Source organism: Entelurus aequoreus, linkage group LG01, assembly GCF_033978785.1.
Source record: "Entelurus aequoreus isolate RoL-2023_Sb linkage group LG01, RoL_Eaeq_v1.1, whole genome shotgun sequence".
Taxonomy (NCBI): domain Eukaryota; kingdom Metazoa; phylum Chordata; class Actinopteri; order Syngnathiformes; family Syngnathidae; genus Entelurus; species Entelurus aequoreus.
In genome coordinates this window covers 33,559,751-33,579,568 of record NC_084731.1, presented here as the reverse complement: position 1 = coordinate 33,579,568, position 19,818 = coordinate 33,559,751, and the positions used below count along the sequence as shown (strand labels likewise).

General features: G+C 39.4%; 1 protein-coding gene and 1 long non-coding RNA gene across 4 annotated transcripts in view; one reads left to right on the top strand and one right to left on the bottom strand.

Moving 5' to 3' along the window:
* LOC133650847 (uncharacterized) overlaps positions 1-19,818 on the top strand; it is an 83,315-nt gene that overhangs the window by 19,652 nt on the left and 43,845 nt on the right. The gene's annotated exons all lie outside the window — the stretch shown is intronic.
* LOC133650833 (fidgetin-like) overlaps positions 1-19,818 on the bottom strand; it is a 28,155-nt gene that overhangs the window by 7,796 nt on the left and 541 nt on the right. For all 3 annotated transcript variants that reach the window (XM_062048519.1, XM_062048537.1, XM_062048529.1), the window contains exon 2: positions 19,605-19,815. In XM_062048519.1, the coding sequence (XP_061904503.1) occupies positions 19,605-19,629 (25 nt within the window). In that variant the 5' untranslated portion in view covers positions 19,630-19,815. The remainder of the gene's footprint in view (positions 1-19,604; positions 19,816-19,818) is intronic.

Here is a 19,818-nt window from a genome sequence, read left to right as displayed (position 1 = left end):
TGCACCCCCTGATGGGAGTGTTGTATCAACTAAAGCCCACACTTAAACTTTCCACGTGCAAGATTGAATCTATTTAAAAAAGTTATTTAATAAGAAGCCAAAAAGTGCAAAAACAATAATGTTCGTGTTGGAGGAGTTGTGAATGACTGAAATATGAAATCCGTGCTGCAGTCTGCAGGCGTACCTAATGTTGTGGCCCTGCAGTCATTCACAACTCCTCCAACACGAACATTATTGTTTTTGCACTTTTTGGCTTCTTATTAAATAACTTTTTTAAATAGATTCAATCTTGCACATGGAAAGTTTAAGTGTGGGCTTTAGTTGATATAACACTCCCGTCAGGGGGTGCATTCTCTACCACCAGGAGGCGGGATTACTGTGAGCCTCAGCCAGTACGTCTTTTGCAGCCGTTTTATGATTGCTCAGCACAAGAAATACTTACACACATACAGTTGTTGACAAAATACACTGTACATTATACACCTCAGCTAACTAAACTATGGAAATGTATAATATAGTTCATATAGCAATACGGTCTCACTGCACAGCAGGCCAGCAGTTAGCCGAGTCCACAATCCATGTTGAGGCACAACGCAGTGACGTGCCTCAACTGGCTGCTGATCATCGCACCGTCTCTTCTCAGTATTTGAACGGCAAATGTGAAAATTCAGCGATTTTGAATAAAAATAATCTAAAACTGGTGAAGTTAAACGGAAAATAACTTTATAGTATAATCACTGGATACATATAACAATTTCATTATTTTTTTTCTTTTTACATTTTTTTTCTTTCTTTCCTGCCTCCACTGACTGCACGTCACTGACTGTATAGATATACATACATACATACATATATACTATATATGTATGTATGTATGTATATAGGTATATACATTTATATGTATGTATGTATGTGTATACTGTATATATGTATGTATGTATGTGTGTATATATATATATATATATATATATATATATATATATATATATATGGATGTATGTACCGTATTTTCCGCACCATAAGCCGCACCTAAAAACCACAATTTTTCTCAAAAGCTGACAGTGCGGCTAATAACCTGGTGCGCCTTATATATGGATTAATATTAATATTTATTTTCATAACATTTAGGTCTCGCAACTACGGTAAACAGCCGACATCTTTTTTCCCCGTAGAAGAGGAAGCGCTTCTTCTTCTACAGTAAGCAACCGCCCCCATAGAAGAGGAAGCGCTTCTTCTTCTACTGTAAGCAACCGCCAAGGTGAGCACTTGCCCCCGTAGAAGAAGAAGCGCGCAGATATTACGTTTCATTTCATTTGTGTGTTTCTGTAAAGACCACAAAATGTCTTCTACTAAGAGACACGCGTACAAGGTTCCACTGACTTTTGATATTCCTGTGAACCGCACTGTGGATACAACGGGAACACGTACGGTGAATATTCGCACCACAGAGAATGAGAAGTCGTCCTTCACTGTGGTTCTAGCTTGCCATGCTAACGGCCAGAAACTTCCACCCACGGTGATATTCAAAAGGAAGACCTTGCCAAAAGAGAACTTTCCAGCCGGCGTCATCATAAAAGCTAACTCGAAGGGATGGATCGATGAAGAAAAAATGAGCGAAGAGACCGGGTGACTTTTTTCACCCAGCTCCGTCCCTGTTGATCTATGACTTCATGTGCGTCCACATCACAGATGGTGTCAAAAAACAAGTGAAGCACACCGAAGAAGAAGAATTCGAGGGATTTGTGGATGAGTAATAACTTCAGAAAATGATCTTTAAATGTTTATTTTGTGTGTTGTGTGACACTAACGTATGAGCAATGTTGAGTTATTGATGTTGCTATTGCTCTGCACTATTTTGAGTGTTACTATTTTTGTGATTGCACATTTGCACATTACATTTTGGGAGTGAACAGAGTTGTTAGAACGCTGGTTTGTAATATATTATTAAAGTTTGACTAACCTATCTGACTGTTTTTTTGACATTCCCTTTAGCGTAGCGTAGGTGCGGCTAATAACACGGGGCGGCTAATAGGTAAACAAAGTTTTGAAATATGCCATTCATTGAAGGTGCGGCTTACAACACGGGGCGGCTTATGGTGCGGAAAATACGGTATGTATATATATATATGTATGTATGTATGTATATATATGTATGTATGTATATATGTGTATATATATGGATGTAAATATATGTATATACATACATACATATATGTATGTCTGTGTGTATATATATATATATATATATATATATATATATATATATATATATATATGTATATATATATATATATATATATGTATATATATATATATGTATATATATATATATATATATTTATACATATGTATGTATGTATGTGTATATATATATATGTATATATATATATGTATGTATGTGTATATATATGTATGTATATATATGTATGTGTATATATATACATATATATATATATATATATATATATATATATATATATATATATATATATATATATATATATATTTACACATATATATTTATGTATGTATGTATTACATATGTTATATTTTATCATGGTACATTTTTGCTCTACTTTTTACCTTTTTGTTTTCGCCCTCTTTTTTTGCCCTTGTGTGCATTATCCTTTCCAGCCTTAGTAACTGAGCTACTGTGTGGATGCAGTCAGTAGTCATTTGTTCAACTTCTTTAGTTATACTAGTTGTGTTCCTCAAGGTTCAATTTTAGGTCCTCTCTTTTTCATGATCTTTTGACAAAATTATGTTTGACTAGATATTTTGCAAAAGGTCCTTTAAAACAGCAGAATATTCCTGTAATTACTTTGACTAAATAAATAACGCAAAATTAAATGCCTACTGTAGAGCAGTGGTCCCCAACCTTTTTGTAGCTGCGGACCGGTCAACGCTTGCAAATTTGTCACACAGACCGGGGGTGGGGGGGTGTTTTTTATTTTGTGGGCTCTGTACCGAGGATGTCGTTGTGGCTTGTACAGCCCTTTGAGACACTTGTGATTTAGGGCTATATAAATAAACATTGATTGATTGACATTGATTGATTTTATTTTAATAAATACAATCATGTGTGCTTACGGACTGTATCCCTGCAGACTGTATTGATCTATATTGATATATAATCTATACATTGTGTTTTTTATGTTGGTTTAATTAAAAAAATAAACAAATTTGGAATTTTTTTATTTCTTGTGCGGCCCGGTACCAATCGGTGGTCCGCGGCCCGGTGGTTGGGGACCACTGCTGTAGAGGACGCTGGTTCTCACAAGACTAATATAAAAGGAGAAGTTCGGCCCCCCCAGTCCTTGACTTTCTGGAAATGCGGTCCCCAAATTAATTTAGCTGAATCCCTGTCATAAAGTAAGCATAAATATTGACTGAGAGTTTAATAATATTATTTCGAACTAAAATGTGGTTTGCATTGTTTTTAAAACAATATTCTGCTCTTTCTACCAGCTCTTACTTTACAAAGAACTTCCATATTATTGAGAAATGTTTTCGGCAGATCACTCTGCAAGTATAAACAAGTGATTTTTTTTTTAATGTAACTTTTTTAAGCATGTAAACCATGACCAATTTTGTCACTTCCTCCTGTTTTCTGCTCTATCATCGCTGGTTCAAAACATGAACCAATCTCTGCTGTGTGTAACAACAAATCAAAGGCATCCAATTATCCGGATTAAAATTGAAATATTTTGCCTGCCCTTGTTGAACATCATGTCAGCGCTTAGCCTGTGCTCTTCCACACCATTTCATTGAGGCGGGGGGAACAACTGTCCTAATCTTTATGAGAAGCCGCTAACATAGCCCCCAGCCCGGTCTCCACGGCGATAAGCCTCCATCAGCCGGAGCCCTGTCTTCTGCCTTTGCTTCTCTCACATTGGGTCCATTGTTGTCTCTCAGCAAGTCTCTTAGTCAACAAAGCCACCCCCACCAAGCGTGTGATCTAATTCGGCCCAAACCTCAGGGGTGTGCTGGACAGCGGGGGCGAATGAGGGTGGGTTCAGTATGTCGCAAGGGGAAATCTGAGTACTTTGTCATGCTACACAGTGACATTAGCGCTTGATTCAGCAGTCCAAAAAGCTGTGTTTATGTGTGTTATACACACCCACACCAGGAGAGTGTCTGGATTGGCCTCTCTCAGCCTTTTTCTTGCAGCCTGGCATAAACCTGACATTCCACACATTGTAGAGTATTTTAATCTGTCTTGACCCCAGGCTTGAGCCAGAGGGCCTTCCATTCAGCAGCACCTGACAGTGTCCTCAATGACTACGTTTCCATGCGCCAAATTAGTCTAATTCCTCAGAGTTTGTTTTTTGTATTTTCACACCTACATGTGAAGTCCCACTGTCCATGCACTCTCTCTAATGCAACTATTGGTCATATACCATGTGCCCCCCGTACACTGGGGGGTGCTTATTTCCTACTAGTGTGAATAAAGGTACAGTGTTGCTTTTCCGGTTGACCTATGACGTCAAACCAAAACAAGGAATCCTCACAAATTGCTTTTTACTGATCGCAGACATGAGCGAGTCACCAGCCCAGTTTCTGTTGTTCCTGATGTCCGCTGAAATATTGGAACAGATTAGAAATATTTCGTCTGTAATGGCTAAGCTGATGTTAAATAGCAGTCAGCATCAATACATTATCTGAGATTGTGCCACGTATATGACACTACTACCAAAAAGGTCCTCTCCGAGTTGTTGAATGCGGGCCCGAAGCAAAGTCTGGTGAGAGAGTTGTTTTGAAGGAAATTTCGGATGGGGATTGGAAAAAATTGTTGTCTCGAATTTCATTCAATAAACTCTGTGGAATGATGGAAGGAGTTTTAAGTCCAAAAGAAAAGACTGTTGGTGCCCCAACACCGCTTTAAGACGAGGGTTGATATTCTGGTCTGTACAAGCTTGCTGGTTGTGCGGAATAGTTACTGCTAATCAGTTTGTAGTGCACAAATGCAGCGTAAAGAGGTTGGTTTATGCCTTTGTCTTAGCCTTGTAATATATCTGCTTCATTCTCTTCTATCTCACTTGTATTTGTTCTGGAGTCTGAATGAAACTGGCATTCTCCATTTAGCTAACTTTTAAATAAATTGTTTTTTCCCCCTTCGATGCTCTTCAAAATATGCCATCCTTTTAATTTGTGAAGCAAAAATACAGTCACCTCTTTATTTCAGTTGTTTTCTATAATTTGATTTAATGGAATCCACTTCCGGCTTATACGATACAAAGGGTCCCCTCCGGCAGCACACCACCACTCGACAGAACTGGTTTTCAATTGCATATTCAAGGTGTGGTAATCTGACTTTTCAAAAGCCAAACACAATCAGATCAAAGGGGAACTGCACTTTTTTTGGAATTTTGCCTATCGTATAGAATCATTTTGAGATACAAGAAAACCCATGCCTTTAAAAAAAATTGTTTTTAGGATTCTAAAGATTAAAAACGTCCTGGGTATGACGTTAAACTACATCCAGGCATGAGATGGGAGGTTGTGTGTGGGGTTAGTGAGTCCCAACTAACGTCTATAAAATGCACACAAAGAACCGTTTGCACCTTCTCTTGTGACTGGCGGGCGGTCAGCGCCATAAAGCTGAGCGGGTCCCTGGGTAATTGGGGTGCGGACAACCAACAGGACAGACTAAGTTCAACAGCCCAGTAAGGCAATTAGTCTAGGAGAAGGATCTCTGATATAAAATACCCCTTCCAACCCGCACCAAGCCAGCGTGGAAGGTGTAGGCTAATAACCAGCATGAAGAGTACGCCAAGAGAGATTGTTCACTATGGCAGAAACATGCTGAGGCTTTCGTCCAGCAGTGGACTGACAACGGCTGATGATGATGAAAGATTAAAAAATGGTCGGAAATTGCGGCTAAGATTGCAGATAATGAGAGTCACCTGTGTTTCCTTCAAAGCCCTCTAAAACAACTTCAAAACCCTCCATCAAAGTTGTATATACACACTGTAAGTGTATATATAAGGTAGTAACAGACACATTCATAACAATATGTAATATGTCCAATATTTACCGTATTTTCGTCATTTTAAGCATTACCGGAAAGTTTTTTCCTGGGCACTTTGATTTCAGTGCTCATAGCAACGCACGTGCTACTGCCATCAACAAACAAACGTGTTTGCATCACAAAGAAAGACAAATTGTTTGCGCTCACAAACCCTGCAGTGGTAGAAATGTTTTCTACCCATCCAAAATCAACTACAAACGTCTCCAATCAACTTGACCAAACGAACAACTGTCCATAGAGTAAGTCACTATATTATTGATCATCATACATGCAGCACATTATGCGTTTTAGTACATACACTGTCAAATTAGCTGTGTACAAACAAGACATGAAATGTGGGCCAATACTTTACTACTTTACAGATACTTTAATGTTTGTTCACGTTGTTAAATCAGTACAGATTGGTGTCCTATCGCATTGACTTGTGCATTATAAACTCAAAAGCAATTCAGCTGCTAATGCAGAAGTCTCCGTGGTGAATGCTCTGTATAGTACATGCAAAATCTTCATTTAAATAAGGCGGTCTGCACCACTTTCAATAGTACATGTAGTCTTAGAAGATCACACGCAACACGCCCACTAATAGTACACACAATTTTATTGTCTGCACACGCTGTTTAGCGCGTGGTATTTAGATCTAATAATAATTATGTCATGTGTCTCGATCTAAACTAGTGGTTCTCAATTATTTGTTGTCATGCCCCCCTAGGGGACAATGCATTGAATTACTATATAACATCCATCCATCCATTTTTTACTGCTTGTCCCTCTCGGGGTAGCGGGGGTGGAGGACTGGAGCGGGAGTGGCTGGAGCCTAACCCAGCTGCATTTGGGTGGAAGGCTTGATACACCCTGGACAAGTCGCCAGCTCAGCGCAGGGCCAACACAGATAGACAGACAACCAATCAGACTCACATTTACACACTAGGGCCAACTCACTGTTGCCAATCAACCTATCCCCAGGTGCATGTCTTTGAAGGTGTGAGGAAGCCAAAGTACTCAAATGGAACCCACGCAGTCACAGGAAGAAACTGCAAACTCCACACAGAAGGACTCTGAGCCCGGGGATCGAACCCAGGACCTTCTTATTGTGAGGCACACACACTAACACCTGTTCCAACATGCTGCCATTCTATAACATGATAATAATTATTTATTTACTGTATGTATACAAACCCCTGAACAAGTTGCTGGCATCCCAATTCCGTACACAATCACCTGATCACAAAACAATATTGATAAAAAAAATTCGGATATAACTTACACAATTTTTTCAAGTTTAGTTATTTAACTCCGTAACATTTGCTCAGTGTGTGATTATCAAAAAAGAAAAATCTGCATACGATTCATTGGGATGTGCATTTTTATTCTGATAGTGATACTAATAATAAATACTGAAATGCTTGCTCTTCACCCCCAACGTAGACATACTGTATGCAGCAGAGAGCTGTATCTCTGTAGGCTTGCTTTCTATTTCATTATATCAGGAATCAAACTGCAGATTGGAATGTTTGTTTTTGGGTATTATCACACACACACACACACACACACACAAGCCCTCTACTTTGACACTGTCTACATGCAGATTACTGCAGGTCGCGTCACATGTCCCGCCAGGGCCACCAGATGGGCCTCTAAACAGTCCACATGTTGATCCCTAAATTAAATTATCCTTCAGCCCAATAATCCCGCTCATCCAATCCAGAGATGGCAGTGCTCTCGGCCAGCACAAGTCCCGCCCAGGTTCGCAGAAATCCCTACACTCGAGGGAATTCCTGATACATCGCTGACCCATACGCAGTGAGGCATGATAAACTGGCATAAGGTCACAAAAACAAACACACACACTAACAGAAAACAGCAGTTTGTCACATTAATCAAAAAGTCGTTCATATTAATAGTTGACCATATTCAGTGTTAACATGAATTGCCATTTACTTGTATTGATTGAGTCAACACTAAGACTTGACTTTGCCAACAGGGAAGTCCACAAAAAGCCTGCTGCATTACTGTGCTATCTTTTTTTTGGTTTTAAAGTAAGGTTCCATTTATTACTATTTATTCATGTATTTATTCTTCAACATGCCAAACACAGGTAGTAAACAAAGAGAAGGTGCATAATTAAAAGAGCTTTGCTTCTTGAGTGCAAACGTACTATTCTAACTTTTTTATGCATGTCCGAAACAAAGCAACTATTACAATTACTGTTACCAATGTTGCTGACTAACTTGCCATAGCAGCCATTGTTAATTATTGTGTGTTGATTAGTAGAGATATATGAATAGTAATGGTAATGGATTCGTTGATTTTGACCATGCTTATTAAAAAAGGTTACGTGGAAGAAAATCAAATGTTTACACTTGCACAATTCAACCTGCCGTAAAAGGAGTAGGAAGAAGCCGAATGTTTAATCAAACCCCTTCACCTTGTCTCTATTGTTTGTTCACTACCTGTGTTTAACATGTAACAGGTTACCAATTGTTGGGAAAGGAAGGTTTAAATAGTAAAGTAAATAGAGTTGGTATTTCCTAAAAACTAGCATTCTCTGCATTGGACATTTGTAAAACAACAAAAAAGAGTAGCGCTTTTATAGAAAGCACAAATATCCACTGCAGAGGATACTGGCTCTTAGGAAGTTACATAGTAAACATGGAGAGTAACATAGGTGTGACTGTGAACTCAATCACTGAAATGCAATTTATGCCTATAAACTCAAGACATTCGAAATGAAATACTTACTAATACTACATGATTTCCCTATTTATAACAGTATATAAACATCAACAAAGAACCAAGTATGTTTGGGCCAACAATAGTTGAATTATACTCTCAACTCAACAGATGGCCCGTCATCGATTAAAGACATATTCCAGTGCAATAATCCAGTATGACCTGGAACCCTCATCAAAATTCGACAGAAGAATGTAAAAACCGGGAGTGGCTTGTCGAGTGGGAGGGTGTGCAGATTGGAAAAGCAGACTAATGAAGGATTAGAGCACATGCTCAGGCTTTATCTTGCTGTAGTGTCACAGTCTGACAATCGGGCTAGACAAGGTAGAGGAGTGGCACCACTGGATGGGAAGGAGATATTTGTAAAATATTTAGTTTTTCCCTTTTCTTTTATCATTACAAAAACAAACTATGATTACAAATTATATTTTCCTTTTTTTCTCTATTAGAACATGGGGGCATTCAAACACAGGAAGTCATCAGTCATAACTGAAATTTGGAGAAGGTGTACGATAAAATAAGCTCTGCTTCTTTCTACTCCATTTGGACATCAGTTTGGTGTATTCAAATGAAGCTAAACCGTTATTACCACCTCTTAGTTGAAAAGACAAAAACGTGTCAAAAGAAATGATGGTAAAAGTTGTCTCTTTTTATATTTTGAAAATGACCGATATCCTCATTCTTTTGGACAATTTTGAGGAATTGCCACCCTTTGCACCAATATAGAGCATTCTGATTAACTGTACTTTCAAAGCACTGATCATTAACGGTGTAAGGGTACATACATTTGGATATTTCAGTACAGACCTTTCTGTTCAATAAGATAAGTAACGATTTCCCACACTGTACACATTTCAATTGAGAAAAAGGAAGTGTATATTCGTTGTTGCGATTCACCACCTCCACAAGCACAGGTAGTGCACTTAAAGGCCATCGAAAAGGCGGCAGTCATGATCAGCTATAGTGCCACGGAGAATCCAGAACTTGAAATCATCTTCAGTCGTCAATGTCTCCTGTTTTGAACACCATTGTTCAGTAGAGATGGTGAACGGGGTTACAAGCTGCAACTGTTTTTGCTGCACTTCAACCAATCAGGAACGTTTATTTACAAAACAACAAGATAATAGTTCACACTGTTTAAACTTTTACTGTTGCACTTTCATAAAAAGAAACACTGTAAACCCGAGGTTTCCAACAGCGGGTCAACCCCCAGCTTGTGTTTATTGTCCCACAATTTATCCTAAAACTAGATATGACACTAAATGACTTTGTCGCCTACAACACACATTTTTTATAGCTTATAAAACCGTATATTCACCTGGAATGGTGTGTTCATGGACAAAATGAATCAAAGTACAAAGTTTTACATTGTGTTCCTTAAAGGGGTAATATTATGCAAAACCACCTTTTCCTACCTGTTAGCACCTGTTTTTATGTATTTGGGATAATAATAACTCCCGAAAATGTATATCCTATCTATGAATGCGTGGCAGAAATACAGTATTCATAAAACACTAAGGCCAATTTGAGACTTTAGTGATGTGTTTTCCCTTCGTTACGTCAACGGACATCTCCATATAAGGTAGATAGAGGTTTACCTGAAGAGCTTTGCGTGAGTACGCCATTTTCCATTCAGTGGTAGTCCAAAGTTGTAGTCATTAAGTTATTTATTTTTGTCTACTCTCTGGTTGTGGGGCAGAGTGGCTCATACATGCACATGCATGCTAAAATCCTCCGCTGTTGCCATTCCTAATAAAAAATAGCGTATAGTTCTAATTTATATCTGTCAGTAGACTCTATATGGAAGCGCTAAGAAGCGCTAAAAACTACAACATTGCTGACGGGGAGAAAACAGTCAAAGGGGGCTTGGCCTGGAGGAAGACCTCCGCACATAAATAAGACTGCCCACAAAACGACGCATTCTTAAGTGACAGAATGCGAGTAGTGGAAGGTCTGTAAAACAAAATCTATGAGAAAGGTTGACCAAATTTAGAAAAAAAAATCATAATGCGACCCTTTTAATGTTCGGAAAATTAAATAAATTATGACCTCACAACCAAGCTACACCCGGAACCGTGATTATGGCATACCGTTGCACCCCACTAAGTATACATGTATTGACAAGGAGTGGGAGTAACTTGGACTTGGACATTGAATTAAAAACCCAAACATTTTTTCCCAGTTTAACGACAGACAAATTAAAACTCCCTTTAAGTCAAAATCACCATGACTGTGCACAATTACTAATTTAAATACACTTAAGTAAAAAAAAGAACACTAAATTCCACAAAACATCAGCAATTTACAGTAATGCTTGTCAAACACTGGTGGGTCACAGTGCGGTGTGGGGGTGTGAAAGGCAGGCCATAGTATAACAATGCACAGCCCAGTGAATCATTGAGCTACACATTTTCCAGTTCAAGCTAAATGTATTTCTGTGTATTTTTGCGATGCAAAGTGTTCATGTGTGTTGTAGCGTCAGACATCTGTGTTAGAGCGAGGGTATTAGTTTGTGTTTGTGTGTGTGTGTGTGTGTGTGTGTTGTGGGGGGAGTTAGCGGGAGGTTGGCCCAGGAATTAGGAGGGATGAGCGAGGGAGCCCCGGCCCTAATCTAGCAACTGGTGTTGGCTTGGAACTTGCGGAGAGCCCTCCATTCTTGGTCACGCTTGGCTTAGCAGCAGACAAAGATGAGAACTAAGCCGGCTTGGTACTGTGACAGCTTCCCTTAATCAGTGTGATCATCATACTGTCGTACTGCCAGTTTGGGGCTCGTCACACATCTTTAGGCGCAAGGATGGCGCACTTACTGCAAATAGTTTGACAACTAAAACGTACATGTGCACTCTAGTCAGTTCCATTAATTGTTTTCTTGTTTTATTAACTTTTTGCCAGTGACTCAAGAAGGACTTACGGCAATTATTTGAATATAACAGTACAAAATATGTTTCCCAGCAATCATTTTGACGTCGTAAAACATTAAGCGCTTAACTTTTTCCAAATTTTTTTGTGTTACAGCTTTATCCCAAAATGGGTAAATTAATAGTTTTCCCTTAAAATTTTAAACACAAACCCCATAATGACTATTGTGAAGACAGTTGTTTGGTGATTTTGGCAAATGTCTACATATAACAAAACTAAAAAGTTACATGTACATTAGGCCTTTGCAATAACACTGAAATGTAAGATCAGGTGCATCAACAAAGTGTTGGGCAAAGTTTGTGGATACTTACCTTTTGTGGGATTACTTGGTTGGATCAGTTTTAATACATTTTCAAACATTTCCCCAAAACTTAGTTTGTTATTTTAATACTGTGTTGGGTGTAACATTTTGAGGAAAATAAATTAAATGAATCAATTTTGGAATGAGGCTTGACTGTAACAGAATGGAAAAAGTTAACTTACTTAACAGATGCATTGTATTTGGTAATATAAAGAGGGGTCGCCATGCCGCGACAATCGCATGATAATTTAATAACTTAATGTTTACAGCAGTTACTGGGGTGGGACTCTTTGAAAACCCCACGATTCGATTACAACTCAGGGGCTATCATTCAATTACTGTACAACTCAAATCAATATATATATATATATATATATATATATATATATATATATATATATATATATATATATATATATATATATATATATATTCTTCACCAAAATGGGAATATATGAACATCCTAGCAGTCAGCATCCTAATGACAGCAGACCTTGTACGGTTAGTGATGTTTTATTATGTTTGTTGTCTCTCATAAAGTCTGCATTAGTAGTAATCAGTGATGAAGAAAAAAAAGCAAACGTGATGCGTTTTGAAATGAATGCTTAAATGAGCAAAATACGTAAATATTAAATGTTATTATAAATGTGGCCCTTACTACATTATGTATATATTATACATACAAATACACATACATACTCACATACACACAATTATTCATACATACTGTATATACATATATAGGTACATTTATTCATACATACATACGCGCACACATTGGTACTTACCCAGATACATAGGTACATACGCTCCCACATACATACACAAATACAGTACATACATACACACACACACACACAGTACATACATCCACATGCACATTCACTGTACAAACAATCAAAAACACATACTGTACATATACAAGCACATATGCATACACACAGTCATGCATATAATCACGTTTCATCAAACATATATTAACATTGTTCCTCTAAGGTAAACTGGGTAAAACACGGCACACTGACAAAAGTTAACCTATTTTACTATAACAATCTACAAGGTTAATACAGAGTTCTTCTCTTTCTCCCCCTCCATTTATCTGCTTTTGTTTGTAATTCAAGTTATCATTACATATATGTGTTGTTGCATTTAAAACAATCGTATTGTAGATATTTGAGGTAATTATTATTATTTATTATCAATAGTGCTATTGCTATTGGTATTTGTATTGCTCTATTTGTAGTGCAATAATGTTCATTGTCATTTGTGTGTTATTTACTTCACTAACTGCTTCTTTGCTTTAACTTTTCGTATCAAATTTGTTGTTGTTGTTGTTGTCTCTCTATCCGTTACATCATCAAAAGGTTCAGAGAATCTGGACAAATCACTGCATGTAAGCGGCAAGGCTAAAAAACAACATTTAATGCCCGTGACCATCGATCAGGCTGTACTGCATGAAAAACCGACATCAGTGTGTAAAGGATATCACCACATTGGCTCAGGACCACTTCAGAAAACCAAGGTCAGTAACTACAGTTTGTCGCTACATCTGTGAGTACAAGTTAAAACTCTACTATGCAAAACGACAGCCATTTGTCAACAACACCCAGAAAAGCCGCCGGCTTCGCTGCTCATCTGAGATGGACTGATGCAAGGTGGAAAAGTGTTATGTGATCTGACAAGTCACTGGTTTTGGGTTTTGTAGCTACGCCTCTTGTACTTGATATTGTTACATTCAATATCTGTGTAGACCCATCCTTTTGTTTACATTGAGAAGGGCTCGCTTGCTGTTAGTGGTGAACTATTGTATCATCCTACGGCATGTAGTGAAGCATGTTTAGCTATTCCTTGTCCTGCAGGGATGATATTTGTAAGAAACATAGTTTATTTGTCGCCATGGAGGCAAGGATTAGTGATTTAGAAGTAGTTAAAACATGACAGAGATGTTAGCTATCAGCTTGCTATGTTTAAAAGCATCGCTTGCAGAGCAACGCTTCAGTGTTTATAGCTCCACCTTTATCGTTAGGTTTAAAGCCAAAATACGTCCATTCTCCCCGTTTCTGCTTGCAATTGCTGTGTATGCGTGTGTTGACCAGCATGCGCCGCGACTTGTATGCAATATTCTCTCATTGGTGACTGAGCAGGAAAGGCTGGGACTATATTTGCCCTAAAATATCATATAAAGGGCCCTGCCGTTCGTTAATTATATTAAAGGCCTACTGAAACCCACTACTACCGACCACGCAGTCTGATAGTTTATATATCAATGATGAAATCTTAACCTTGCAACACATGCCAATACGGCCGGGTTAACTTATAAAGTGCAATTTTAAATTTCCCGCCACACTTCTGGTTGAAAACGTTTATGTATGATGACATATGCGCGTGACGTCAATGGTTGGTACGGAAGTATTCGGACCCATTGAATCCAATACAAAACGCTCTGTTTTCATCCCAAAATTCCTCAGTATTCTGGACATCTGTGTTGGTGAATCTTTTGCAATTTGTTTAATGAACAATGGAGACTGCAAAGAAGAAAGCTGTAGGTGCGATCGGTGTATTAGCGGCGGACTACAGCAACACAACCAGGAGGACTTTGAGTTGGATAGCAGACGCACTACCGTGAGTACAGCTTTGGCTTCCAAACATTTGATCGCTTGCCCGTACGTGTGTCGCTATGTGCATGTCACGTACGTAACTTTGGGGAAATATATGTTTCTTGCCGATTCTGATGGCGGCCGGGGTGTCGTCGAAAGCTGCAATGCCCGCCGCCGCCGCCATCCCGTAGCTAAGTTAGCTTCAATGGCGTCGTTAGCAACAGCATTGTTAAGCTTCGCCAAGCTGGAAATTATTAACCGTGTATTTACATGTCCATGGTTTAATAGTATTGTTGATCTTCTGTCTATCCTTCCAGTCAGGGGTTTATTTATTTTGTTTCTATCTGCATTTGAGCCCGATGCTATCACGTTAGCTCAGTAGCTAAAGAGCTTCGCCGATGTATTGTCGTGGAGATAAAAGTCACTGTGAATGTCCATTTCGCGTTCTCGACTCTCATTTTCAAGAGGATACAGTATCCGAGGTGGTTTAAAATACAAATCCGTGATCCACAATAGAAAAAGGAGAAAGTGTGGAATCCAATGAACCCTTGTACCTAAGTGATTGATTGATTGATTGAGACTTTTATTAGTAGATTGCACAGTACAGTACATATTCCGTACAATTGACCACTAAATGGTAACACCCGAATAAGTTTTTCAACTTTTTTAAGTCGGGGTCCACTTAAATTGATTCATGATACAGATATATACTATCAAATAAATACTATCATCATAATACAGTCATCACACAAGATAATCACATTGAATTATTTACATTATTTACAATCCGGGGTGTGGGTTAGGTTTGGTTGTTATCATCAGACATCAACAATTGAGAACAGAGAAAAGGATATTGGAACAGTGTAGGTCTGACTTGGTAGGATATGGACAGCAAGTAGTGGACATAGAGAGAGAGAGAGAGAGAAAGACAGATCAGAAGGCATAAGAAAAAGTATCTACATTTGATTGTTTACATTTGATTATTAACAATCCGGGGAGGGTGTTAGTTTAGGGTTGTAGCTGCCTGGAGGTGAACTTTTATTGCGGTTTTGAAGGAGGGTAGAGATGCCCTTTCTTTTATACCTGTTGGGAGCGTATTCCACATTGATGTGGCATAGAAAGAGAATGAGTTAAGACCTTTGTTAGTTCGGAATCTGGGTTTAACGTGGTTAGTGGAGCTCCCCCTGGTGTTGTGGTTATGGCGGTCATTTACGTTAAGGAAGTAGTTTGATATGTACTTCGGTATCAGGGAGGTGTAGCGGATTTTATAGACTAGGCTCAGTGCAAGTTGTTTTACTCTTGTCCTCCACCCTGAGCCAGCCCGCTTTGGAGTTACGGTCAGAGCGAAAAAAGATACATCCTGCACTGCACTGTAGTCCTTCACTCTCACCTTCCTCATCCACGAATCTTTCATCCTCGCTCAAATTAATGGGGTAATCGTCGCTTTCTCGGTCCGAATCTCTCTCGCTGCATTGTAAACAATGGGAAAATGTGAGGAGTCCTTCCTCCTGTGACGTCACGCTACTTCCGGCATAGGCAAGGCTTTTTTTTTTATCAGCGACCAAAAGTTGCGAACTTTATCGTCGTTGTTCTCTACTAAATCCTTTCAGCAAAAATATGGCAATATCGCAAAATGATCAAGTATGACACATAGAATGGATCTGCTATCCCCGTTTAAATAAAAACATTTCATTTCAGTAGGCCTTTAACATTTTACTGACTATTTCTGAGTTTTACGGTAGTGCGAGACAAAGTGCGGGATGCATACTTTTGTTTTTCAATAGGGGCTGATTTGATTTTTTCAAATGACTGTTGGCAACCAGCTTCACTTGGTGTGTCCTTTATTTGTCTCTACCCCAAATATGCCCTAGTTTTTCTGGGTTAACATTTCACAGAAGTTGCCTCATTGTTAATGAATGTTTTTGTTTGACCCCAGAACAGATTAATTCAATTTCCATTGCATGTGGCAGATCAAATTGTATACCTGTAAGTCTTAGAAGTGTAAAGTCTTTATTTATTTATTGAAAGAGATGACATCAGTGGCGAGGATAGAAAGAAGGAAGACTATGGGACATGTTGAGGCAGGAGGAGATGGAAAAAGTTAACAAAGTCACTCCAAACAGGAGAGTGTCGCTAAATCTATTAAACTCGTAGTAGTCGTCAATCAAAGTAATTGTATTGCTACGTATTCAGCAAATAAATCCTAAATGGGATTGATCCAATAAATAGATGGTCCAAGATTGATACAAGCAGCTGGACCAATGCAAAATCAGGTAATGTGATATATTATCTCCCCCTATGACATCCTTAGTGAAAAAGAACACAAATGATGCAAGTCGTGAATGTTTGTAGGAGCTTGCACGACTCGTGGTCCACTGCATGGTCAGTTTGAGTAATTAGAGGCCAATTAGATGAAAGTAGATGTGGGGGAAGGGTCCTAGTAGGAATGGGATTTTTGGGGGTTGTGAAGTATCAGAAGTGGCTGTGGAAGGAAAAAACACACGCACACACACGCTGCCTGTTGTTGCTTGTGCTCCACTCCCAATAAACAAAGTCTTCCATTTCCAGCAGGAACACAGACAGACAATCCGAACTGGCTGAAGTGTGTTTTTCAGTGCAGCATTCAACTGGCAAACATGCTCCTGGTCATCTTTCAGATGAGTCAGCCTGCTGGAATGTCAGGAATCTAACCTGCGATCTATTTACACAGCGCATATCCTTTCTCCCTATCCATACGGCGCGCATGTACTGTCCACTTTTACCACTGTACTTGCTCACAGCGCTGGTGATAAATGACCGTGTCAGCTGTATGCACATTACTGGCTCATTTGTGCCGGTTAAGAGTTGACGCTGCAGTGTAGACACGTGTTTAACATGTCGTCGAGATATGGAGCATTCCCGTCACTGCTGGCTGCAGCCTTATCTCCTTGAAAGGGTGCTGCATTGTTATGTAAGCAGTGAGCAGAGTCCAACATGCAGCGAAGAAAAGGCGCAGCTTTGGGGAGGAAAAACTTTCCTCCTACTTTGTTTTGCTCCAAGCCTGCACAGCACACAATCCACTTTATTATATCATAGCAGGATTTACACAATGCCTCACTCATGGCTTCCATTTGAGACGACATCACAATTCAAAGATGCATAAAGAGGCTCATTCAAACATGCATGACCCTTCTGTTTTCTACTTTGGCTCCTTCTCTTTGCAGTATTGTAAAAGACGACTGTGTCCGAGCCTGTGTGGTCAGTCTTCCCCTCCCCCCAGTCCTTCAGCTCTCACACACACACATGTGGCAGAGGCTGGCCTAGCCCCCCTTTTGCTTATTGTGTCCACTCATATATCAGGCTGCAGCTGACCAGTCCCTCCTCATGTCCTCTCCATCTGCCCTTCACTTTGCTCTTTTCCCTCCTTCCACCAGCGCACGTTTTCGCCAAAACACCTAATGAGGTCTACAATTCCGTGCTTTAATTATGATAGAAGCCTAATTTGTGTGTGTGTGTGTGTGTGTGGAGGCTAAGGGCATGTTAATGGGTGCTTCTGTGCAGGACTAATGAGAGGCTGTTGACACCAGCTTACTAACGATCCAGTTTACATTCACACAATCGCTTCACCCTGGTAACCGGCCACTAAAACGGGCTAACATCAGACTCTTGATGTCAACACAGCCGGTAATGAGAATAATATTTGGACTCGCTCGTGCATGCAACAAAGAAGCAATTAAAATAGCCGCAGTGTTAAAAATAAAGGAACAGAAATCTAACAAGAAGCTGAGAGACTTTTTTGGAGAGAGGAATGTGACAAATGCATGCTACCACGACTTGTGTCTCGCCTAAAATAAGACCCTACATTCCCTGAAGATACCCCACTCCTTTTACTTGCTTTTCCTTCACACAAATGCACAAATAAATCCAGGTAGCATTATTCCAATCAGGTTGGCGGCGTAATCCTGTTAAAGCTAGCCCTAATCAATACACAGTCAATCAATAGAAGCATATTCATCAGGCTGGGGAGCAGCCTCTTCTGATTATCACAAATATTTGGGAGTGCTGCATTCTGGTGTGTTTTTGCACCATTAAAATGCATCTGATTTGACATTGGGCCCTACAAGAAACACACGTTGATTAAAGAATGGTTCACCTACACCAGGTTTTTGCAAATGTATTAATTATTTATTATTGGGTAACCTGATGTAAGCTATTGATTGTAATGGATGCACAGGCTGCCTCTTTTGTTCTTTATCATTAGTTTATGCATCATACGTGTTCATGTTCTGCCAAATATACATTTCCACCCAAATTTCGTCCCAGTTTACGTATTCTGTCTGTCACGGTTATTGTACAGCAAACATTACAGGTAACAAACTCACTATGCTTTTGTTATTGAGTATGGTCTCAAAATAAGTCACCATAGGGGCAAAGAAAGTTTACAATGTCAGCACTTTTTATAAAGAAGACAAGCAACACTATTCAATTCAAGAATGAACTAGAAGCAAAGTACAACGGTGGCATTCACTCTCCCTCCCTCTCCACTCATCGCAGTCTTTGCCAACAACAGTATTCACTGATCCATTTAAATCCTCATTTATTTATGTTTCACATTGTTTTCTGCATGTGAAACTATATTGATTTTCTATATTCTCTCTTTTTGGACTTTTCTTAACAATATCATTGGATTTGTAATATGATTTTATTTGATACCATTTATTTTGGGGGAAAATTGCCTTGTTTTTTGTACGCTTTGCTCTTTATCAGACCTTTTGGAACTAAATACACTAATTGTGAATAGTTTAAGCAATATGAATTGTATGTTTTTGCCAAGTTGTGAACGCATGAGAGGACAGACAAGGGTATTATCTTGCGCTATAGTCACACGGAGGCTGCACAAGTTCTGTGAAATTCCTCAATACAAAGCTTGGAGACTGAGCTGTAAAATCCATGAGCATGTCTGTCCTCGCTACAGGACTTCCCAGGACTTGTTGCCCTCTTCTGCCACAGACTGAGATACTAGTGCTTGGTGTCCATGCAGACTTACTGTAAGGGGTGACAGGACTGAGCATTCTGCAGCCCTGGCCCCACGTGCGAAAGGACAGGGTCCACTCGGTGCTAGTGAGAGCCCAGCTGCATTCTGCAGGATCCCCCTGGGCTCCGGCTGGTCAGGCGGCTGCGAGGTGAGCTAGTAAGCGGACCTCTGCACCCTTCCATGGTTCATGTCACACCTTAAGGCAGCTGGGACAAGCGGCCACCTG